Genomic DNA, 25,319 nt, shown 5'->3' with positions numbered 1-25,319 from the left:
GGCCCGCCCACAGGCTCCGCGCAAATCTGGCCCAAAGTGGGGCTTCCCCAACGTCCCCAGGGCACGTAGCGCCTTTGAGGGTGGCTCAGGGTCTGGCCTCCAGCTGCACTGGCGTCATTCCTGTACATCCTAAGAAGCTCTTGGTTTCCAGACACCTACAGAGAGCAGGGTGGATTCCAAGAAAATCAGCCCTTCATCCAAGATACCTGGTACTATCATGGTTACGTGAAAGGGCTCCCAATTCTCTGGTTGTCCAGCATTGGAGAGCCTTTCGAGGGATGCCACAGATAAATGACCTCACTGACGAAACTGCGCCCTGAAGCACTCTACCACATTTGAACACCAGTGGTGTTAGGTAAGATAGTAACGAGAATCAGTTTTCATGAAATGCAGCTTTGAGGAAGACAGAACTATGTCAGAAGCTGGAGTTCAAGGCAGAGAGTTTAAAACTGCCACAATGCCACAAAACTGCCATTCCCCTGGCTGCTGGACTCACTGGCCCTTTGTGGAGTGTGCTTATGGTGGTGGACAATTACAGTTTCAACTATTCAAATGTCTCCAAGGCCACAGAAGATATATTAAATGTGCTTAATGTAACAGATCCAATCTGTCTACTGCTATGCCTTCACGTTTCTGTAATTGGGACTGAGATTTGGAACCAGGGGAATCTTAATGTCAACCTAGACATGAGTCAACTTCTTGACAACTTCGAGTCAAGGGAAGTGTTCATCTGTACCCCCGTTTGCCATGTTTCTGGGCATCTGTTTGTGTGCAAGGACTTTTCTAATGTATTTAAGTTGGCTTGAATCTCAGGGATATGCTACCATCATTTTGGGCAAGCCTCAAAGGTAAATCAATTGCTTTCATTTTGCAGTGGTCATTGTTCAACAAGGGTCATAATCTTGTTATGTCTCACACATAGGAATTCTGTTTATGTGAGAAAAAACACTGCATCATGAATGCCTATAATACAAGTACCAGTGCTCCTGGCAACTGCTGCTATGGAAGTTACTTTAACCTCATTCATCACAAGGGACTCTGTGTGATGAATACACCAGCTTCTCAAAACATCAGCCATCAGAATAATGTCATAATAAGGAAGCGGAAGTTGAAAAAGTACGCTGTGACTGTGGATCAGAATGTCAGTGCAGAAAGGATCCTTGTGTACTTCTTGTAAATTGAAACCTTGGGCAGGCTGCTTTTGGATCTTGCAATGTAAAACGTAAGTCTGCTTCTCTTAGAATGCTCTATAGAGCACAAGAATGTAACCTTCCTGAGTGGTACAATGGAAGTTCAAGGTGACACCCTGGCAATTTCTATGTGCAAGATGGGATGCCTTGTGGTGACACCATCTACTGCTATCACAAAATGTGTAACAACCACAATAAACTAGGTCAATACATTTTTGATCATAAAGCAAGGAGTGCCCCCTGAGCAGATACAAAACAATTAATGCACAAGGAGATCATTGAGGCCAATATGGTGTGGAAATTCAACATACAAAAGATGTCTTTCTTCAAATGTTTTGTGTGAAAGAGTAAAGCGTGAATATATAAACAATTCCCAATCTAAAGTAACACAATGCCATAATTCAGATAACACTGTTAAAGGTATCAAGTATTAGGAAGCCAGCTCCCACTTTGGGAAGGATACAGTTGATATTGGAGAAGTAAAAGATGGCACCCTGTGGGCTCTAGGCAAGGTATGTATAAGGAGCTGTGTCTGTTATTTGACCCTCAACTCTGTAAATTAGAGAAATGTCATTAAGAGAGGAGTATGCAATGATGAAAAACATTGCAACTACTGGTTGGAGTATTGTGACTTTACATGGAGAATGCAAAATAATGAAGCTTGTAGATAATGACAGAAGAGTACATTTTCATAACTACAATGTAGAGAAAAACCTCAAACAAGACACAAAAAAGCATTAATAATGGAGGAGACTGACAAACCAAGCAATGTTAAAATTAGAAACACTTGATCATTTTTCAGTTCAGTTCAGTTGCTCAGTTGTGTCCAACTCTTTGCGACCCCATGGACTGCAGCACACCAGGCCTCCCTGTCCATCACCAACTCCCGGAGTCCACCCAAACTCATGTCCATTGAGTCGGTGATGCCATCCAACCATCTCATCCTCTGTCTTCCCCTTCTCCTCCTGCCCTCAATCTTTCCCAGCATCAGGGTCTTTTCAAATGAGTCAGCTCTTCGCATCAGGTGGCCAAAGGATTGGAGTTTCAGCTTCAAAATCAGTCCTTCCAGTGAACACCCAGGACTGATTTCCTTCAGAATGGACTGGTTGGATCTCCTTGCAGTCCAAGGGACTCTCAAGAGTCTTCTCCAACACCATAGTTCAGAAGCATCAATTCTTTGGCACTAAGCTTTCTTTATAGTCCAACTCTCACATCCATGCATGACCACTGGAAAAACAACGGCCTTGACTCAACAGACCTTTGTTGACAAAGTAATGTCTCTGCTTTTTAATATGCTGTCTAGGTTGTTCATAACCTTCTATTAAAAGGAGCAAGCATCTTTTAATTTCATGGCTGCAATCACCATCTGCAGTGATTTTGGAGCCCAGAAAAATAAAGTCAGCCACTGTTTCCACTGTTTCCCCATCTATTTGCCATGAAAATGGGACCGGATGCCATGATCTGAATGTTGAGCTTTAAGCCAACTTTTTCACTCTCCTCTTTCACCTTCATCTTTAGTTCTTCTTCACTTTCTGCCATAAGGGTCGTGTCATCTGCATATCTGAGGTTACTGATATTTCTCCCGGCAATCTTGATTCCAGCTTGTGCTTCTTCCAGCCCAGCGTTTCTCATGATCATTTTAAGTCACCATTAAAGGGTAAGAAAGCAAGCCAGAGTGGACTTACACCCTGGCTTTAAAGATACATTTAAAAACAATACATGTAAGGACTCTTGTCCATGCATACAAAGGACTCTTCTGACTCTGGGAGACAAACAGACAAAACATACTTCACAAAAATGGACACACTTCACAAAAAAGAATATTCAAATAGTCAATAGTCGTAGGAAAGAATGCTTAATTAACATCACTAAATCATCAGGAAATACAAATTTCAGCCTCAACAAGATACACAAGACGGGTGGTAGTGGTGCTGCTCAGTCACCTAGTCATGTTCGACTCTTTGTGACCCCGTGGACTGCTGCAAGATAGGCCTCCCTGTCCCTCACCATCTCCCAAAGTTGGCTTTTCACATCAAGTGGCCAAAGTATTAGAGCTTCAGCATCAGTTCTTCCAACGAATATTCAGGCTTGATTTCCTTTAAGATTGCTTGGTTTGATCTGCTTGCTGTCCAAGGGACGTTCAAAAGAGCCTTCTCCAGCACCACAGTTCAAAAGCATCAATGCTTTGGCGCTCAACCTTCTTTATGGTCCAACTCTCATATACGTACATATAGTCAAAACTATAGTCCAAAACTATATGGACCTTTGTCAGCAAAGTGATGTCTCTGCTTTTTAATATGCTGTCTAGGTTTGTCATAGCTTTCCTTCCCAGGAGCAGTGTCTTTTAATTTCATGGTTGCAGTCATCATCTGCAGTGATTTTTGGGGTAGCTTTTAATATATACAGAATAAACAGATACGTGTGCAGACATATGTGTATTCATTCATGTCACACACACACACACACATTTCTTTTCTTTTTTTTGGCTATGCCATGCAACGTGCAGGATCTTACTTCCAGAACCAGGGATTGAACCCATGCCCCCTGTAATGGCAGCATGGAGTCTGGAGACATCCCCACCAGGGATGTCCCAGTATATGTCTATTTCTTAACTCTATCATCTAAAATAGCCCAGAAGCCATGCACCCCAGTAGCAAATGAACACACCTAGCACACAGATCTTGATTTCCAAATATATTCTCTATTAAAAAGAAGGAGGGACCCTTAGAGAAATGGCTGACTCGAGGGTTTTTGAGATGAACTTGGGGTATCTTATTGTGCCAAAACACAAAAGATACTCAAGGAATGACAGGATTATGTCAAAAGGACCACAGGAATCAGTTTGAACCGGTTCCCATTGGCCCAGTCTGGCACAATTTGAGCATCAGTATAAATTAATGACAGTGAAGAAATAACAACACATTGAACAAATAAGATTCCAGGTGTCTACAGTGATATAAACAAGTAAGTACTGGGGTGGGGGCGGTGCGGGTGCAGCTCTTATTTATAATAGAAAGCCAAGTAATAAACACAGAAAGAAAGAAGAAATTAGAAAACCACCATTTGGCAACCCTAATAGTAAGAAATGATTCAGGTAAGAATGATCAATGAAAGCTGCCGGAGGGTAAAATTTTGAGGAATAACATGGCATTTACAGAGCCTCAAACTACTCCCCCATCCCATACCCCCACCTCATGATACTTAAAATTATGAAAAGAAAAATTCTAACTTTACAGTGGAGTACCTGACAAACACTACCTTAACCAAGTATTCCAAGTTAACATCACCAGCAATGGAACAAATAGCTCATGCCTCCATAAGCATCTTTTCCATGGTATTCCTAACAAAAGTACATGAGGTGAATTTAATTATGAAAATGTATCAAACAAACCCAAACTAAGAAACATTCAACAAAATAACTGGCCCAAACTCTTTAAATATTAAGTCATGAAAAACAAGGAATTAAAGAACTGTTCCAGATTAAAGCAGACTAGAGAGACAAGACAACTAAATCTAATGTACAATTCAGGATATTCTTTTGCTGACATTCCTGGCACCACTAGCAAGACCTAAAAAAGACCTACAGATTAGATAATGGTATCATACTGGTTTAATTTTGATAATTGTGCCAAGACTATGTAAGAGAATGTCCTTGATCTTAGGAAATGTACACTAAAATTCTAAGGGGAAACAGGTATCATGACTGCAGTTGTCTCTCAATTCAAAATAAGAGGTGTACATATGTATTATACATATGCATACACACTCACAGGGCTTCCCTGATGGCTCAGTGGTAAAGAATCCCACCTGCCAATGCAGGAGACACAGGTTTCACCCCTGGGTCTGGAAGGTCCCCCGGAGAAGGAAATGGCAACCCAATCCAGTATTCTTGCCTGGAAAATCCCATGGATGGAGGAGCCTGGTGGGCTACAGTCCATGGGATTGCAAAAGAGTTGGTCATGACTAAGCAACTAAACAACAATAATACACATTCGCACATATAGAGAGACAGAGAGAGACAGCAAATGACAGCAGGAGTTAGAGACAAAGATTAAAGAATAAACAAACATGGAAAATGTTGTTATATGGGGAATTTGGGCAAAAAGTATATATGGAGGAATTATTTGTACTATTTCTACAATTATTTGTAACTTTTCTATAACCTTGAAATTGTCAAAATTAAAAAATCTTACACAATTCAGAAAATTAGATATTTCATAAAAGCAAAAATCAAAGATAAGAAATTATTCAACCACTTAAAATAATGAAACACCATTTTTTTGCTACTTTGCACTAAAAATGTATACTGTAATACTTAGTGTTAGCGAGATTCTGGAGAAGTTGGTATTTTCATATTTTGCTGTTACAGTAGTTAACAGCAAAACTTTTGAGAAAAACAACCTGGCAATATGGACTAACAGCAAAAAAAAAAGTACAGATTCTAGTGATTCTACTGCTGGGAGTCTATACTAAGGAAATAAATGCTAAATGTAATGACTGCATGCGTGCATGCTAAGTTGTTTCAGTCATGTCCAACTCTGTGCGACCACATGAACTGCAGTCTGCCAGGCCCCTCTGTTCCTGGGACTCTCCAGGCAAGAACATTGGAGTGGATTGCTGTGTCCTCCTCCAGGAGACTTTCCTGACCTAAGGATCAAACCTGTGTCTCTTGCATCTAACCTGCACTGGCAGGCGGGCTCATTACCATTACCACCACTTGGAAAGCCCCGAAATCACTACAGTCTTATTTAAATAATGTAAACTGGGAAAAACTTAAGTACAACACAGGGAGAGTTTAAGAAAACAGATATAATCATTCAAAGGAATTATTCAGTCAATAAACTATAAATAGTCTATAAAAACTAAGTAATCATGGCATAGTGCATCAATTCAGTTCAGTTCAGTCGCTCAGTCGTGTCCAACTCTTTGCGACCCCATGAATCACAGCACGCCAGGCCTCCCTGTCCATCACCAACTCCTGGAGTTCACCCAGACTCACGTCCATTGAGTCAGTGATGCCATCCAGCCATCTCATCCTCTATCGTCCCCTTCTCCTCCTGCCCCCAATCCCTCCCAGCATCAGAGTCTTTTCCAATGAGTCAACTCTTCACATGAGGTGCCCAAAGTTCTGGAGTTTCAGCTTTAGCATCATTCCTTCCAAAGAAATCCCAGGGCTGATCTCCTTCAGAATGGACTGGTTGGATCTCCTTGCAGTCCAAGGGCTCTCAAGAGTCTTCTCCAACGCCACAGTTCAAAAGCATCAATTCTTCGGTGCTCAGCCTTCTTCACAGGCCAACTCTCACATCCATACATGACCACAGGAAAAACCATAGCCTTGACTAGACGGACCTTTGTTGGCAAAGTAATGTCTCTGCTTTTGAGTATGCTATCTAGGTTGGTCATAACTTTCCTTCCAAGGAGTAAGCGTCTTTTAATAGTGCATACAACAGACAAAACATGATAAAGTAAAACAGTATGAAGAGAAAAATTACAAACTATGGTTTTAAAAATATCTACACATAGGAATTTTCCTGGTGGTCCAGTGGTTAAGACTCCATGCTTCCATGCCACACAGTGAAGCCAAAAAAAAAAAGAATCTACACATAGAAAAAGAAGACAAGGAAAATTCACAACATTGCTATGGTATTTGTGGGACATTGGTTTCAGTGAATAAGGTTGTTTTCCCTTTATCTTTCACATTGTCAGTAACTTTACTATTTTAATACTGAGGAATATGCAACTAAGAATAGAAAATCAGCTTAGTTACTACTTTAACAAAAATCCTTTGTGTCTGCAAAATGTACCTGGACATATTTCAGAGGGAAAATAGGGGGGGAAAGTCAAGATAAAGTAATTTATACAAATACCTTTATTTTGTTTTTAAACATATATAGCAGTAAACATGTGAGACAGGAAGCTGCTTAAGTCCAGAAGGGAAAAGGTTACAAAAGATACATTAAAAATATTTAGGTTGATAGCATGAGCATCCTTAACATCCTTTCTTAAAGAATAAGCACATTCTATACAAATGATTGTGACAAAGAATTTTAAAGTTCAAGAGCCTGTCACAGTAATGAGGTAAACCGTGGCCAAGAGGAGTCTTGCCAGCTTCTCTCTTCTCCAATACTCACTGGAGTCTCATTCGTTTTTCAGGTGGGCCTTTAGTGCCCACTGTCTGTTGCACATTCTTTGCGGTCTCCTTCTCCTCAGATTTTACAGTCTCTGGTAGAGGTTCTGCCTCTTTCTTTGTCTGATCCACTAGACATCAAAAGCAGATATTTTTTGGAGGGGATGGTGGGTGGAGGGATGAGACCAGTTTAGACAATGGTTAATGTGAATGGTTCAGACTCTCGAATTCACTTAAACTACTTATCCCAAGTTCTAGATTTAGCTGTTTCATCAGGCAGATGTTTAAGAATCAATTCATTTTACCTGGTAAGACCCAAAACCTGGTAATACAAGCAAATTATGATACAACCTCAAATCACCTCAGCTTTTCCACGCATCCTCAATACCTATTCATCCCACTCCAATTCATCTTTTAAATACTACTATAATTACCACAAAAACACCATCTTTTGGCAATTCAGCAAATCAAAACAAAGGTTAGGAGTAACAAATTACCATTAGAGAGTCTAAAAGGACAAAATGACAATTCATCTCACATGTTATAGTTATTATTTCAAGTTTAGTAAGAGTTATCAGATGAACCATACCTGGGACAGGCTTTTCTCCAGACTTTTGCTGTAAGTTTAAGAGTAGGGGAGGGAGGTGGAGGAAAAGGAGAAAAAAAACAGGGAAGGTTAGCAAAGCTTTCTTCTTCTTGACTTCATAATTTTCATTAAAATTATACCTGCATGCAAATTATATTATAAATTACTTGATGAAGAAGAACTACTATCCATGTACCATAAAAAGTAAACTTATTCTCTACTTCTTAACCCCCAGTTCCAAAAAGACACAAATGTAAAACTAGAACCAAAGAATCAAACATTTAAAAAAAAGAAAAACCTTGAACATCAATAAAGTCCTTTGTGTCTGCACTGAGGCTACAATTTTTTAAAAAGTAGCTAAGGAGAATCCAATGAGAGGGAATAATGGAGCTTTTCAAAACTCCATAGACTTACTTGCTTAGGGGAAACGAGCTATAAGTAAGCAGAATGAAATCTGGATGACTGATTTTTAAAGTTGGCAGGTATCAGAAGTAAAGAAAGAGGTATTTTTCTCTGACTTCTGTTGAGTGAGTACACTATTAGAAATCAAACTGCAGGAAAAAATGACAGGGGCACTAGGAGTCAGGAACAAGGTCAGATCCTTCATTCAGCACAGGAATTCTTAAACGTGAGTGGGCCCTGTCGTCTCTAGGATCTCTTTCCCAAGTTAAATGCTTTAAAACACTTTTCCCCTCCCCCGCTCCTTCTTCGTCCTTAAGGCTCACAACCTACCCTTCACCATCAGCCAAGGAAGGTGTCAACATCCCAAACTCTCTCCCTTCTGCTGCTGCTACTGCTAAGTCACTTCAGTCGTGTCCGACTCTATGCAACCCCATAGATGGCAGCCCACCAGGCTCCCCAGTCCCTGGGATTCTGCAGGCAAGAACACTGGAGTGGCTTGCCATTTCATGCAGACATACATACATGAAAAATACTTCTCTATACTTCCCTGTCATCTCAGAATAAAAGTGTTCTAATAGAACACTTAATGCCTCTATTTGTTTTCTGAATTTCCTTCTGAATTTACATGCCCTCCCTAAGCTTTCTTTTCTATTCCTACAACTAAAGGCTTCAAAATTTTCGGTTATCATATGCTCCAGAGTCATGCTGCCCACTGCCTACCAACCCACTCCAACTACAAGTTCTGGGAACCACTACACTTAATAAGACCAAAACTGAGTTTTCCATTATTACCCACTGTACAGAAAAGGTTAACACAGAAGGCCTGAGGCTTTGATCCTTAAAAGGGCCAGCTTGGAAGGTTGGCCTTTGACTGGTATCTGGAAACTTGGATTTCAGGAGGGTTCCCACCATTTCCTAACTGATAACAGCAGTTAATTATGCCTAGACTGTATTTACAACGCTGTTTTTGCTTCCTACAAAGAATGTGGTGGAATTTTGGTATGTGCTAGGCGCGGGGGTGCTAAGTCCCTTCAGTTGTGTCCAACTCTGTGCAACTCTATGAACTATAGTCTGCCAGGCTCCTCTGCCCATGGGATCCTCCAGGTATGAATACTGGAGTGGGTTGCCAGGCCCTTCTCCAGGGGATCTTCCCAACCCAGGGACTGAACCCACATCTCATGTCTCATGCATTCGCCAGGCAGGTTCTTTACCACTAGTGCCACCCGAGAAGCCTACATGTGTTAGGTAAAGGGCACCTGAAAAACCTCCCAAAACCTGGGCACCAAGTCTCTAACAGACTTCCTAGGGCAGAAACATCACAAACACGTTGATGCATTTTCACTGTTGAAACAAAAGAGTATATCCTGTATGACTCTTGGGTTATGGGTTTAAAATAGTGACTGAATACTGGACTATAGAGTTAACAATAAACTCCTTTGTGGAGCATATAAAGTTCTCCTAAATATGACTTTAATCCAATTTTTAAGTCTCATATTTCACCACTCTTCCCTTCATAAAACATATAAAAGTAATCAAACTTCAGAGTATTTTCTGGTTCTTTTTTTTTTTTTTTTACAAGTACACTACAGTATAACTGATATGCAAAAACATGGCACATATTTGATATACACAACTTGGTGAGTCTGGACATACACATATACCTGTGATACCATCATCACAATCAAGGTAATAAACATATCCATCACCTCCAAGATTCCTCTTGCTGCTTTAGTTTGGAGTTCTGTGTGTTTGTGTGCATGCACGCTAAGAACACTCAACATGAGATCCACCCTCCTAGCAAGTTTTTAAATGCACAACACCGTAATGTCAACTATAAGCAGTATGCTATACAGCCTATCTCTACAACTTATTCATATTCATAGAGCTGTAACTACATCCTTTTTACAACTCCTTATTTTCCTCTTCCTTCATCCTCTGGCAATCACTATAATGTTTCTGCACCTGTAAGTCTGACTACTGAATATTCTGGATACCTCATATAAGTGAAATCATACAGTATTCATCCTTAGGTGACTGACTTATCTCACTTAGCACAATTATCTCCCAGGTTCATCCATGATACCACAAACAGTACAATTTCCTTTTTTTTCTAAGACTGAATAATATTTAACTGTATGTCTATCCCACAGTTTCTTTTTTGGAAGTTAATTTAAGAGTTTATTATGGTGTATAAGTCTCATTTTAAAAACATCAGTCCATCAAACCATGTAGAAATAAGTATGCAAAAAGTCTACAAAACAAAACATACTTTAAACATGTTTAAGTAGAGAAGTTATCTGAAATTCTGGATTTTCAGTCACTTAATTATTTGCATTATTATGCAATGGCAGCCAAATAATCCTTAACTTCAGTTGGGGAAAGCCTCCTAAATCCAGCTTCATTGCAGATTCCAACTTCTATATTATCTTCTGTCATATGCCCTTCAAAGCTTTCCTTTAGGGTTAATATGACTGTATGAATGGCATCTTCAAGTTCCAGACCTTCATTATATCTTTTCTCAAGGAAAGTTTTCCCATTCACATAGTTCTTTCCCATTGCTGTGGCTTTCCAGACAAAGTAAGCTCCAGATGGATCTGACTGAAATAAATACGGCCATCCTTCATTCCAACTACAGATAAGTAAAGAAACTCCAAATGGGCGAACACCATCTGACTGGGTGTATTCCATCATGGAAGCTACTCCCTGGACCAGCTGAGCTCTGGGAATGGGCTCTTGGTAAACGAGACAGCACTGTTGAGCTAGTTTTCAAGCTCTGTGCACAAGTACCCTGTAATCTGGGCCCATGCCACTATACACCAAACCTATATGCTTGGTGACTGGTTCCACTTTGTGGACACTTCGCTCATCATACAGAATGGATTTCTGTTTCTTCTCAGTTGCCAAGACCATGCCACTTGCAGCTTTAATTCCCACTGAAGGAGCTTCTCCAGCTACAGCAGCCAAAGCATATTCTATTTGGACAAGTTTACCAGACGGGCTGAATGTAGTCAGCAAAAAGCTGTAACCACGCTCTGCCACCTTTACCCGAAGACCTTATCCCAGTTTCTTTATCCATTCATCTGTTGATGGACATTATGGCTGCTTCCAGATTTTGGCTATTGTGAATAATGCTAAAATATTCACAATAATTATAAATGTGGGAGTACACATAACTCAGATTTCAAACTATATTACAAAGCCACAGAAACCAAAACAGTATGGTACTGGAATAAAAACAGACACAGAGCAAGGGAACAAAACAGAGCCTAGAAATAAACCCATGTTTATATGGTCAATTTACACCACACACAATAATTAACTCAAATGGATTAAAGACTTGAATGTAAGACCTGAAATCATAAAACTCCCAAAAGAACAGACAGTAAGTTCCCTGACATCAGTCCTGGTGATGACTTTTTGGGTATGACACCAAAAGCAAACATAAACAAGTGGGACTATATACATCAAACCAAAGAGCTTCTGCACAGCAAAGTAAATCATCAACAAAATGAACAGGCAATCTACAAAATGGAAGGAAATAAGTGCAAATCTCATATCTGGTAAGAAGTTAATATCCAAAATATATAGACAACTTATACAAGTTAACAGCATAAAACAAACACTTCAGTTAAAAACTGGGCAGAGGACCTGAATAGGTATTTTTCCAAAAAAGATACACAGATGGCCAACAGATACATGAGAGGTGCTCAACATCACTAATCATCCAACACAGCACTGTAAAGCAATTACACTCCAATTAAAAAAAAAAAAAAAAAAAGACAACTGGTGAGAATGTTAAAAAAAAAAAAAGGACGGGAGGAACACTTGTGCACTAGTGATGGAAATCTAGTGTAGCCACTATAGAAAAGTGTATGGAGGTTCCGCTAAAAATTAATAACAGAACTACCATATGACCCAGCAATCCCATTTCTGTGTATATATTCAAATGGAGTGAATACAAGATCTTGAACAGTCACCTGCATTCCCACGTTCACTGAAGCACTATTCACAAAAGTTAAGATATAGAAAACAACCTATACATCTGTCAACAGAAAGGATAAAGATGTGATGTGTATGTGTATGTGTGTGAGAGACTTATGCGATACACACACACACTGGAATATTATTCAGCCATGAGAAAGGATATCCTCCCATTTGTGAAAAAATGGATGAACTGAAAGAGTATTATACTAAGTGTTGAATAAGTCAGACAGAGAAAGCCAAATATGGTATCATTTATATGTGGAATCTAAAATATTCAAACTCATAGAGAGAGGAGTGGTTCCCACCAGTGGTTGAGGGAGTGGGGGAAATGGGGAGATGCTGGTCAAAGGTAAAAGATGAAGTAAATTCTGGGAATCTAATGTGCAACTTGGTGATTACTGCTAGTATTACTGTAGTATATATTTGAAAGTTGCTAAGAGTAAGGAGATCAAACCAGTCAATCCTAAAGGAAATCAACTCTGAACATTCATTAGAAGGATGATGCTGAAGCTGAAGCTCCCAAACTTTGGCCACCTGATGTGAAGAGCCGACTCACTGGAAAAGACCCTGATGCAGCAAAAGACTGAAGGCAGGAAAAGAAGGGGACAACAGAGGATGAGACGGTTGGATGGCATCACTGATTCAATGGACAAGAGTTTGAACAAACTCCAGGAGACAGTAAAAGACAGGGAAGCCTGGAGTGCTGTAGTCCATGGGGTTGCAAAGAGTCAGACATGACTGAGTGACTGAACAAGAGAGTAAAACTTAAATGAACTCACCATAAAAAAGAAATAGTAATTATGTGACATAACAGAGGTATTAGCTAATGCTATGGTAGTAATCATTTTGCAATATATAAGTGTATCAAATCCACAAGTTGTACATGTTAAACTTACACAACATTGTACACCAGTTATATCTCAATAAAGCTGATAATAAAAAGTTTATCCCTGACTGTTTTTTGATGCTATTTTAAACGGAATTTTCTTGCTACTTTTACTGATAGTTTGTTGTTAGAATATAGACATGCAACTGATTTTTGGGTATTGATTTTATACCCTGAAACTTCACTGAATTCATGTATTGGTTCTAACAGTTTTTTAATGGAGCCATTAGGGTTTGCTATGTAAGCAAACAATTTTCCTCCTTTCCTATCTGAATCCCTTTATTTTTTTGTTGGCTATTTCTCTAGCTAGGCCTTCTAATACTGTGTTGCATAGAAGTATGGAGAATGTAATCTTTGTCTTGTTTTTCATCCTAAGAGAAAACGCTTTGTTCTTCCCAACTGAATATGATAGCTGTAGGTCTGTTACAAATGGCTTTTATTATGTTGAGGTATGTTCCTTTCATACCTTTGTTTTTACCGTAACAGGATATTGAATTTTCCCAAATGCTTCTTCTGCATCTACTGAGATGATTATGGGATTTTTATTCTTCATCCTGATAATGTAGTGTATTATAATGATTGATTTTGGTTTGTTGAACCATCTCTGCATCCCAGGGATAAATCCCACTTGATCATGATATATGATCCTCTTAATGGGCTACTGTATTTAATTTGCTAGTATTTCATTGAGAATTTTTGCACGTATTTTTACTAGGAGTATTGGTCTGCAGTTTTCTTGTCTTGTAGTGTCTGTGTCTTTGGTATCAGAGCAATGCTGGCCTCATAAAATGAATCTGGAAATGTTTCCTTCTCTTCAGTTTTTTTGAAGAGTCTGAGAATGGTGTTAATTCTCTTTAAATGTTTGGCAGAATTCACCCATGAAGTCATCTCTTCCTGGACTTTTCTTTGTTGGGAGGTTTAAGATTACTGGTTCAGTTCTCCTTACTCATTATTGGTCTGTTCGGATTGTCTATTTCTTAATGAGTCAGTCTTTGGTAGGTCATGTATCAAGGAATTTCTTATAGGTTAACCAATTTCTTGGCATATAAACTGTTTACAGTAGTCTCTTAAGATCATTTTATTTCCATGGCTTCAGCAGTAATGTCTCAAATTTTACTTGAGTCTTTTTTGTTAGTCTAGCTAAAATTTAGTCAATTTTATCTTTTGAAAACACCAGCTCTTAGTTCCTTTGCCTTGTTGTTGTTTGCTTGTTTTTTAAATTGAAGTATAGTTGATTTAAAATGTTGTGTTAGTTTCTGGTGTACCATTGATTCTTTTCTATTATTTTTCTAGTCTCTATCAGTAGAAGTTAAACAACACACTCCTGAACAACCAATAGGCCAAAGAAGGAATAAAAAAGGAGAATCAGAAATTATATGGAGAGAAAGGAAATTGAAAACATAACATATCAGAATTTACAGGACAGCAAAAGAAGTACTATGAGGAAAGTTTACAGTGATAAAACCCTTCATTAAAAAGAAGGAAATATCTTGAAAAATATAACTTTCCACCTCAGGAAATTAGCAAAAGAACAAACAAGGGATTTTCTTGGTTTCTGCGTATATTTTCATCAATAATTTTTCATGTTTTTTGTTTTGCATTTTCCATTTCCCTTTTCTAAATCAGCACTGCCCCCCCCCCCAAAAAAATGTGAGCCACAAATGCAACTATATATGTCATTTTAAATTTTCTAGTAGTCACATTTTCAGAAACAGATGAACTTTAATATTTTTAACCAAATGTATTTCAAATAGTATTCTAGACATATAACCAATATTTTTAAACTAGATATTTTATACATACTTTTATGTACTAAGTCCTTGAACCCAGTATGTCTTCCACACATATCACAACTCACTATGGACTAGGCGTGTTTCAAATGCACAACAGGCACATGTGCTGAGGGTCTACTGTACTGTGTAGGTCTAGAGGTTCTGCCTCCACCATTCCTAGTATATGCTATGTACTCAGAGAATGAATGGTCAGCCACACCTAATCTCTTACACTCTGTAGTCACGACTCAGTATCTTACATACAGCTGTAATTCACTGATTTATTTATTCAACACACATTGTTTCATCTTCAAGTCCAATTCATGAGATTTCTCTAGACTGACTTTTCTGAATTCCAACTGGGCCTCTGCTGCCTTCAGTACCATATCACCATTCCAACAGCACATTTCATCCAGTAGAGTCAAAGAAGGGGGAACGGGAGGTCTGTTCTAAAATCATCTCAGGGTGTGAAAACTCTCAATCAGAAACTACCCTTGAAAATCTCTTAAATAGGCCCTCAACAAGAAAAACAGTATCTATGACCTTAAGTCTAAGTATCTAAGTTGTATCCAACTCTTGCGACCCCATGGACTGTAGCCCACCAGGCTCCTCTGTCCATGGGATTCTCCAGGCAAGAATACTGGAGTGGGTTGCCATTTCCTTCACCAGGGGATCTTCCTGACCTGGGATTGAACCTAGGTCTCCTGCATTGCAAGCCAATTCTTTACCAACCAAGCTATGAGGGAACCCCATCTATGACCTTGTGTGTATACAATCCTGTAAAGACAAATAAGAGCTGAGACAAATCATGAGAATAACATGTTCACATATTCCATTTCACACCTACTTCTCTGCCAAAGCTCATTCAGTAGACCTGCTATTGCTGTTGGAATACCCAAAATGACATAATAAAATTCATTTTAATTTCAACACCAGAACGACATAAGCCTATTTATTTTTACTCCTGCCTCCTCCATTTGTTATGCAAAACCCTCCACATCAAATGTGCTATTGTGTTACAAAAGTTTAAACTATTCTATCATTTAACGACTTAAATATCCACTATATTCAGGCTAGAAGGTAGCATACAGCATGACAGCATGAGTTCCAAATTCTAGTTTTGTTACCAACACTTTCAGCAACCTTCTGAATATATTATCTATAAGCAGGCCTCACAGTCTGTGAGGATTCCATAAGGAATTAAACTTCAGAGCACAGAATAGTATTAATTAGATTCCCTTTACCCGTTTTTTCCATTAAGTCCTTGAAAAACTTTCAATTCAGAGTTTTTATGTTTAGATCACATCCGAAACAGTTTTTACTTAAAAATTAAAATGTCAGGAAAAAGTGTTGAATCAAAATTAACCACATGTATTCTCATTACCTGCACAAATTTGGGTGGAAATTTTTGTCTAAGATCTAGGAGCAAAGCATCCACACGCTGTCTCTGGAAAATAGAACTTGGTTCTTCTTTCCTTTTGACTTTAGGTTTGACTTTATCTATTAAAATATGAAGTCCAAATCAAAACACTAATTACTTTGGTGCCTTATATTTCACAAATCTTTGTCTGCCACAAATATATTCAAATTTCATTTTTTTTAATGGCTGCTATTCCAAAGGCAATCCCCCCAAATACATTAAACATAGCATAAGGACAGAAGCATTCAAACTCCCTCTCTGAAATGAGGTTAAAATTCTAACATTTAAAAAGCTGACATATCTTTTAAAGATATTTCAGTTTTAGCATGGATAGACACTGTTCTTATGTTTTCATAATAATTATGAAATAAATAATTATGAAAAACTTTAAGGCTACATTTTCCATAATTATCTAACACATTCTGATTATGTCTGAAACTATCTTATGTTTACTTTAAGTGTATTAAATTTGTTTTTCCCACAAAACCTAATAGGCACAAATGGAAAATGTAATTTTCATAAACTTAAGTTACCATACTCAATTATGAAGACTATAATCCACTAAAAATCAGGACAAACCAGACAACAAAAGATCATGAAGAGAAAAAAGAACTTACAAGAGAAATTCTGAAATTAATCACATGTGGGCGTTTCCCTGGGAGGGGAATATGCTGTGGGTTGTTTCTAAAGGAAGCGTTCCAGTTAAGTTTTACTTCAAATACTTCATTAGGGGAAAGAGCTCGTGGGAGAAGTTTATTCAACTCATGCAAACTTTCCTAAGTCAAATGTTGTCGCCAGCACCTACTATCAAGAATAAATACAACCACATCTCAAAGACCCTTTATTCCACGGGTCTGAATTTTATTTCAAGGCTACCTTTTCCATAGTAATTCATCCTAAGTTGCTATTTCTCTAAAGAGAAATGCAGAATATAGGTATACTGCTGTAGATATGTTTCTAGAAGTATTTTTATTGGCAAAATATGGTACAGAACAAGTAGTGGATTAGCAGCTATGGAAACTAGACACCTGGCATCACAACAAGTGGTCATATGGAAAAATCAGAAACAGACTGGTAATGGAGATATGGCTTTAAGAGCATCTCCCCTAGTTCAAAGACTCAGATTTAGGTTCCGGGCTTCAAGATGACTCAAGAGTTAAGAAAGAAGGAAATATCATCATTACTCTTTCCTCATCATGATTTCCCGTATGTTTTCTAAATATTTTAAAACCTTGAATCAACTTATCAATGACGTCACTTACCAAAGAGATTAAAATTTATACCTGCTGTTGCTATGGGAATGCTATGACTACCACATCTAGTTGCAAGAAACCTAGCTCTGACAATGTTATCATCCTATGAAATTTTCCTATTAGAGGTAAAACACACCAAGAAATCACTGATAGCCATTTTTCGAAAGAAAAACAGCTTCATCCTCCGAGTAACAAAAAGTGTTTTAGGAGGGTCCAGGTGTCCCACCTACCTTGCTCTTCGTGATCTTTGAAGTGCCACCAATACCCTTTGGAAGGGTGATATCGACAGTATGACATAGCTTCATCAAAAGCTGACTGAATGCCATGCACTGCAGTAAGCTGATAAAGGGAAAACCAATTTTGAACTTTTCATCAGTCATCCATAATTTACAAAGTAACTACACAGTATTACATGTGCAAAGACAGTAATTCTTCTGTTTTTCAGAACCTGAATCACTATGTATCTGGGGCTGTGGTATATACTTTGAACATGGAGCTGGCCCACAGGAAGCAATGCTTAAGACATTCTAATGGTCAACACTTTATTCCAAGGGAGAGGAGTTCCTGTTTAATTCTTGGAAGAAGGTAGTTCAGCCAGAAGTTTTCTGTAATGTTTAAAGAATGTAAAGACACTTACCACTCTAGAGTTTATAACTGACCCCAAGTCTGGTGCCTGATAGATCACTCCAGCAATAATATAGTAATCAGCCAGTGGGATAACTAAAGCAGTGGGAGAAACAAACGTTTATTAATACAGCTATGCACACAAACTGCTAAATACACTTCCTTAAGAACTAAAGTTTGACGTTTTCCCATTTTAAAGCTTAAGGTGGGATTTGCCAATTCCTGTTTTTGTAAATAAAGTTATATAGAAAAATCACCACACCCCTTCATTTGCATCATTATCTAAGGCTGCTACAGCACTAGTGGAGTAGTCTCAGAGACCATGAGGCCCACAAAGCCTAAATACTTAGTCTTTGTGATGTGGACCATCACAGAAGTGTGCTAACTTTTGCTCTAGGAGCAGTGCTTCTTAAACTTACTGATCATCTGAATCATCTGAGTATCTTGTTAAAATTAGACTCTGAGTAGAAACGACAATGCATTGCTAACAAATTCCTACGTGATCCAATGCTGCTGTCAGTCAACCACACTTTGGGGAATAAGACCTTAGAGCACGAGGATGAAGGTATCAGACGCACTCAACTTGGTTCTGTGCTCCAGTCCAAGGTTCTAAGGAATAAAACAGCTGCTAGTGAGGCTGGTGTCATCGTGGGTCACTTCTGTACCTGGAATCCTTCTATCATGGAAACTGTGTCCCTGGGGAGGGACTCTGATCTTTGATTTTGAAAGTTAGTTTGGATTCTCGACTCTGGAACCACAACTTCATTAGCAAAGTCATTCTCTGGAATCAACACCAGGGTGAAGGTTGTTCCCAAATGTCTTGAAGAGAATATGTGATTTAGGAGATGTAGCTGATCATCTCTGGAATGAGTGATAGCTCTTTGATTCAAAATCAAGTCTGAATTCTATACTCTCCATACGATTTCTAAAGCAAGTTTTTATTTGGTAACATAACCCAAAGATCAGAGAAGGCAATGGCACCCCACTCCAGCACTCTTGCCTGGAAAATCCCATGGACGGAGGAGCCTGGTGGGCCACAGTCCATGGGGTTGATAAGAGTCGGACACGACTGAGCGACTTCACTTTCACTTTCATGCATTGGAGAAGGAAATGGCAACCCACTCCAGTGTTCTTGCCTGGAGAATCCCAGGGACGGGGGAGCCTGGTGTGCTGCCGTCTATGGGGTCGCACAGAGTCGGACACGACTGAAGCGACTTAGCAGCAGCAGCAGCAGCAACCCAAAGAAGACTTTTGGTTCAATGTGTCGATGACGGTTTTCAACTGATCTTTTATGAATCTGGTGCAACTGCATCTACCAGGAATTAAACATGATTTCCTTCTGAGAGACTAGAATTTTGACAGGCATGTAGAGGATGTAGAGGATGTCTACATGATCAGCCCTCAATAAAAAGTCTGGACTTAAGAGTCTCTAAGGGTCTTCCCTGAGCAGACATCTTATGCATGTGGGGGTGCATTTCACTACTGGAGGGAGGGTGGACTTGGTGTGGCCCCTCACAGAAGGGAAAGCATGGGAAGCCTATACATGGATTCCTATAGATCCCTAAAACAGAACCCAATCCAAAAACATAAGAACATACAGCTCAGGAATCAATATATCATGGTATTTTAAGAAGAAAATAATACCTGAAGTTTACACATTTTACCTTGAGTAGGGGACTGCCGCTGTTGCTTCCGAATAATAAAAAGAATGGGTTCTTGAGCGTGTAAAAGGATGTATTCCACTCCAACCATCTGACTGAAAACAGGAGACAAAAATTCAGAGATCTATGAATGCCCTACAAACAATTCTGCAGAACATTCAATTATATAAAAGCAGAGCAACATTGTAAATAGGATAAAACTGCCTATGTGTGATATTAAAAACTGGCTGTTCAATAAAACTGGCTATTTTTCCCAGGTAGGTGGAGCACAGATAAAGTAAGATTTGGTTTTTAAACAACAATAAAATTTCTCTATAAAAATTCATGATGAACTTGTGTTAAGAGTATTTTCAGTCATGAAAGTACACTGAACTTACATTTCAAAAAAGGCAACTAAAATACCCACGATGCATCTTGACCAAAGAGATCTACAAATATATATAAAATATTAAAATATACATGAACACTATATCTGTCCTAATTATATATCTCTACTATATATTCTACCCAACCAGAAAACATCAAACCTTATCCTCACCTCCAACAAATTTTCTTCTGACATACTATATTTAAAAGCAACATCAAGATGCTTCAGTAAATGTACATATTTACCTCACAACGAAAGCTATTTAAAATACAAGAAATTTAATTACCTGGAATCCACGCTCCCCTTGTTTAGCTGACAGATGAAAAACTCTATTACCCAGTTGTTTCAGAAACTTTTGTATCAGTAATAAATTCTTAATTATTTAGCATCTGAAGTCTGAAGAATCTTGCTTTGTATTTGTATGGCTAAAATTTTACTTGTCATACAAAAAAAAAATGTTCTATAAACGGCACTATGGATTAAGACATTAAATTAGATGTAGAGGAGATAATAAATACAGTTACCTGGTTAAGGACAACAGAGCTGCATTGTTAAAATAAATGACATCTACATCTAAACTTCATACTGCATTTTAAATGGACTATAATATAGGAAGTTATAAAGAAAAGACTTCCTAGGTTACAAGTGACTACTAATAATTCTTTTGCATGTCAAACTTGTACAAACAAAACTCCGGTTCTTCCAAAACTTCTACTCTGTACTTCATGATCCACAGCTGGGAAGAAATATTCATTACAAAATCTGTAGCTGGCAAAGATGCTACCTTCTTACTAATAACTTACTTTAAGTGCTCTAAAGTTAGCCTCTGCATTTTGACCACTTCGTTATTACATGTCCTGTCATAAAAAGGATTACTTCTTTCTGAAAAATAATCCAGGACACTTCCACTGTTCAAAATAGGGATCCAGGAACTGTCAACCCAAGAGATTCCCAGCAGATTATCTTTAAAAAATAGAAACAAAATGATAAAGGATGAGAAAAGAGAAAAAAATCCAATCCAACAAACATTTATTATGCATATAACATAGGAGGCACTATGAATATAAGAATGTCATGGATCCTAAACTATATACCCTCACAGTCTAACAGAAGTGATAAGTATGCAAGAAAACAATGATAACACAACATTAAGAACTATAATAAAGATGTGAATAAATATATTATGGGAGCACAGTGTAGCGAGCAGAATACCTCACCTGAGGAAGAGAAATGACTTTTCCTGGGGTGAGGAGAAGGTGGGTTTTAGCAGGTGAGTTTTTTTTTGTGTGTGTGTGTTCATTTACTTTAATAACACTACATTTACCATGTTATCACCATGGAATGTAAATTCAGGTTAGACGAGAATTCACAAGTACAACAAAGCATTCTGTGATATACCAAAGTTTGTATAATGTCTGACCAAACCAGCTTGCTCATCAATGACTTCCATTGTAGGGATTTTATTTAGTTGATGATACTTTTGGAGAAAATAAACATACTGCACACATTTAAAAAGTGTTTTTCATTTACCTTTGCATTAGCACTTAAAATACATGTTTCAAAATAATTTAAAATTATTCTAATATAACAGCAGCAAAATATAATTCTGCAATTACTAAAGAGCTAAAAGGATCCACAAGTTAAGTTACTCTCATGTTTATGATTCTAAAATAAATACTACTTCAAAGTGGCTCTGTTACCAGCTTTTTAGTTTTGGTTTAAAAACACACACAGACTTGCAGGGAGGTTTATAATGTTGTATTCCATGCACTGTTCTGAAAGGGTTCCTCAAGAGCCAACCAGCCCTTAAAACAGTACTCAGTCCACAAGGCCGTCAGAAAGTTACATTAACTGGGGTAAATAGGATTCCTACATTACATCAAAAGCATACGATATTCTGCAGCAACTGGGAGCATTTTCAGGATTGGCATGTTGTCTTCTTTAGAACTAATTTCAACAGAAGAGTTTAAGAAGGTGGACAGGTACCACTATCAAGTGTATTTAAAAGTGACATGTTTCTTTTGTGCTGGTCTGACTCCCCTGAATGACCTAGCCAGTGAACTAGTCACCAGTAACTTGGTCACCAGGCAAATCAAGCCTGCAAGAAAGGAAGCCAATTTTCAAATTACCATGTTCTTGTCTGACCCAAACAATTTATTTTCAGCATAAACATATAACCTCAATATGAGATGTCTAACTAAAGCAAGCACCACCAAGACGACCAAGACAGCATCTCCTCTTCTAAGGTTTAGGTTTCCCCCAGAATTCTTGATACAGGGAATAGCCCATACCAAGAGTCATTGCTCCCACAACAAAGCCTTGGGCTGCCACAGGCATGTGGATCAGGTGAACAGACATTTTAGTATGTCCCCTGCTCTTCAATCTATATAATCCATATGCAACAATTGCTGCAAAACCTGCCATTCCAATGGGGACAAATGGTGCCTCTCTAGCTTTTCGGATAAGTTTAGATCCCTGATCTTCATCATATGAAGAAAGAGAAATATCTGTGTCGCTTGACATAGTGATTGAAGACTCTTCAGACAACTTCAAGACGTTTCAGGTTCCTACAGTATTCTCAGCAGGTGAGTTTTAACACGATATGTTAAAGAATAGATAGAGGCTCACCATGGAGAAAAGAGAAGCAAAGCCAATTCCAAGCAGAGAGAATGTAAATACAAAGGTAGGGAAATATAAAAATACATGATTAAAGGTTTAGGTGAAGAAATTTTAAGACTTGAAATCTAGAGAAGTCTTTATTGGAAATCCTGAGTTTTTATAATGCTGGCAACTAATTCAAAAATTTTCAAACAATACTCATGTCAAAGAAAACACATCCACTGTCACTAGTCTGAGATCTTCCAGTTAAAGAGACAGAAATAAGTTAGGAAGCTATTATTATAGATGAGATAATAATGATGTAAAGGGGGCAAATGAAAAGTTGAATGCCCTTAATTACAGCCATACAATGTCATATTTTAAAGAATTAAACCTTCAATTTTTCAAAATGGAAAAAGAAAAAGACAGACATGGAAAGTAGGGCTAGACAGCTTTAACTGAGCTTTTACTGGTTAACAGCTACAATGTTTCCTAACACCGACAGTACCAAGTCCCACTAGGTGTTAAGTCATGGATGTCAAACTGCCTATATAATACTGGTTGAAGGAGGTTGAACTGAAAACTTCAATCTCTTCTAAACTGTATTTCTGGCATCTATAAAGAAATCAGACCTAATTCAAGGTGACAAGCAATTTAGAGGAAAATGAATCAAATTGAAAAAGCAATTACACAAAGGTAAAACATGCTGTGTACATTATAAAGTAAAGGAAGAATAGATGAAGCATGTTAATGACCAAATAATCAGTAGAAATCACTGAGATAGCCCATCATAAATGGACCATGCCATAAACAAATATTTAACAGGCCAGGAAAAAACATTTTCAGAAAAAGAAAGGTTTTCCAATGAAAAACAACTAAAGATAATCATTATTTTCAGCTTTAAACACTACAGTTACTAAAGTTGTTTTCCTTAAACTTTCTCACACTTTTCTTTTTTATTTACTTAGGTACAATTATATAAAAGCATTTGCAGAAGAACAATTTGAGGTTGGTTTCTCCTTTACATAGTAACTATGTCTATATGGTGTTATAAGTTATCACAAACCATTATAGTATCACAGATCATTTCAGCATAGGCAGAAAAATAATCTGCAGAAGCAAATAAATGTATAATTATAGATTCTTCCTATCCACAATTATGGAGTGTTAATAGATATGGGCATGAGGCGATGAGGACCTAGTGGAAGGCAATGGCAATATACAGCAAGATAAAAACAAAAGAAACATTTCTAGGAGGGAAAATAGACAATTTTCTGAATGACCAATTATAAAGTCAGCGAGCTTGCTGCTGCTGCTGCTTCGAAGCCGCTTCAGTCGTGTTCGACTCTGTGCGACCCCATAGAGGGCAGCCCACCAGGCTTCCCTGGGATTCTCCAGGCAAGCACACTGGAGTGGGTTGCCATTTCCTTCTTCAATGCATGAAAGTGAAAAGTGAAAGTGAAGTCTCTCAGTCATGTCCGACTCTTAGCAACCCCATGGACTGCAGCCCACCAGGCTCCTCCGTCCATGGGATTTTCCAGGCAAGAGTAGTGGAGTGGGGTGCTATTGCCTTCTCCGGTCAGTGAGCTTAGGAACCAGTAAATGATTTATGAAGGTGTAATGAATTCAGCTTGAATACACTGAGTTTACATATGGAATCAGACTCTCAGAATTAGGAAAAATTACAAATGTCATCTGATCCAAGTGACTGTTCAGTTAATTCTCTCTACAATTTTCTTCACCTGGCTGTTTCTTGATCAGCAATTTTATGTCATATTTTCCTCATTTAGTAAACTAGTCAAAGATAAAAAGTAAGGTGAGTATGACCTGGAAATAAATACAGAGAACAGTATTTTCCACTTTTGAACACTAACAGTACAGACACTAACTACTTTACCCAATAACTCAAGATTGGTACTATTATTAATATTAGTTTACAAAAGAAAAACCTGAAATACAGCAAGGTTAACTCGTCAAGGTCACAGAACCACTAAATGGTAGACTTGAGATTTGAAACCAGGCAGCTCAGCTCCAGAACCCACACACCTCTACACTTGGCGGCCTCAAAATCAAAATACTGAGTCAGGAGAATTTCTGAGAGAAGTCAGGGCTGATACCACAGATTTTGAGACCACTAGTAGAACAACAAGTGCTGTCCTGTAGAAGAGGTAGTCTAATCAAATTCATTTCCTCTTCTCCACTCCTTTTGCCAGTATCACATCTAATCTTCCAAGTGTCACTTGGACAGCAGCCTCCTTAAGGGGCTTCCTGTCTCCAGATCTTCTCTCAATCCTATTCAGCCTTAAAAATGCCACTTATACGTTTAAAAAAAAAAAAGATTGATTTTATTATTTTTGGCTCTGTTGGGTCTCTGTTGCTGTGAGCGGGCTTTAGAGCAGGGGCTATGTTGGCTGCGGTGCATAGGCTTCTCACTACAGTGGCTTTTCTT

General features: G+C 38.3%; 1 protein-coding gene and 2 pseudogenes across 2 annotated transcripts in view; all 3 read right to left on the bottom strand.

Annotated features, from left to right (window-relative positions):
* Positions 1-7,041: 7,041 nt before the first annotated feature.
* MED6 (mediator complex subunit 6) overlaps positions 7,042-25,319 on the bottom strand; it is a 20,850-nt gene continuing 2,572 nt past the window's right edge. Inside the window, exons 2-8 of the mRNA XM_010846671.1 lie at positions 21,076-21,235; positions 19,909-20,000; positions 18,258-18,340; positions 17,851-17,959; positions 16,332-16,447; positions 7,907-7,934; positions 7,042-7,448 (exon numbers count right to left, since the gene is read on the bottom strand). Of these exons, the coding sequence (XP_010844973.1) occupies positions 7,318-7,448; positions 7,907-7,934; positions 16,332-16,447; positions 17,851-17,959; positions 18,258-18,340; positions 19,909-20,000; positions 21,076-21,235 (719 nt within the window). The 3' untranslated portion in view covers positions 7,042-7,317. The remainder of the gene's footprint in view (positions 7,449-7,906; positions 7,935-16,331; positions 16,448-17,850; positions 17,960-18,257; positions 18,341-19,908; positions 20,001-21,075; positions 21,236-25,319) is intronic.
* LOC104993497 lies at positions 10,460-15,333 on the bottom strand (annotated as a pseudogene).
* LOC104993428 lies at positions 21,564-23,966 on the bottom strand (annotated as a pseudogene). Its single transcript, XR_825821.1, has one exon. The product of XR_825821.1 is annotated as an HIG1 domain family member 1A, mitochondrial pseudogene (transcript).

Source organism: Bison bison, unplaced genomic scaffold, assembly GCF_000754665.1.
Source record: "Bison bison bison isolate TAMUID 2011002044 unplaced genomic scaffold, Bison_UMD1.0 scf7180017864239, whole genome shotgun sequence".
In the NCBI taxonomy this organism is placed as follows: Eukaryota; Metazoa; Chordata; class Mammalia; order Artiodactyla; family Bovidae; genus Bison; species Bison bison.
This window is presented reverse-complemented; position numbering and strand designations above follow the sequence as displayed.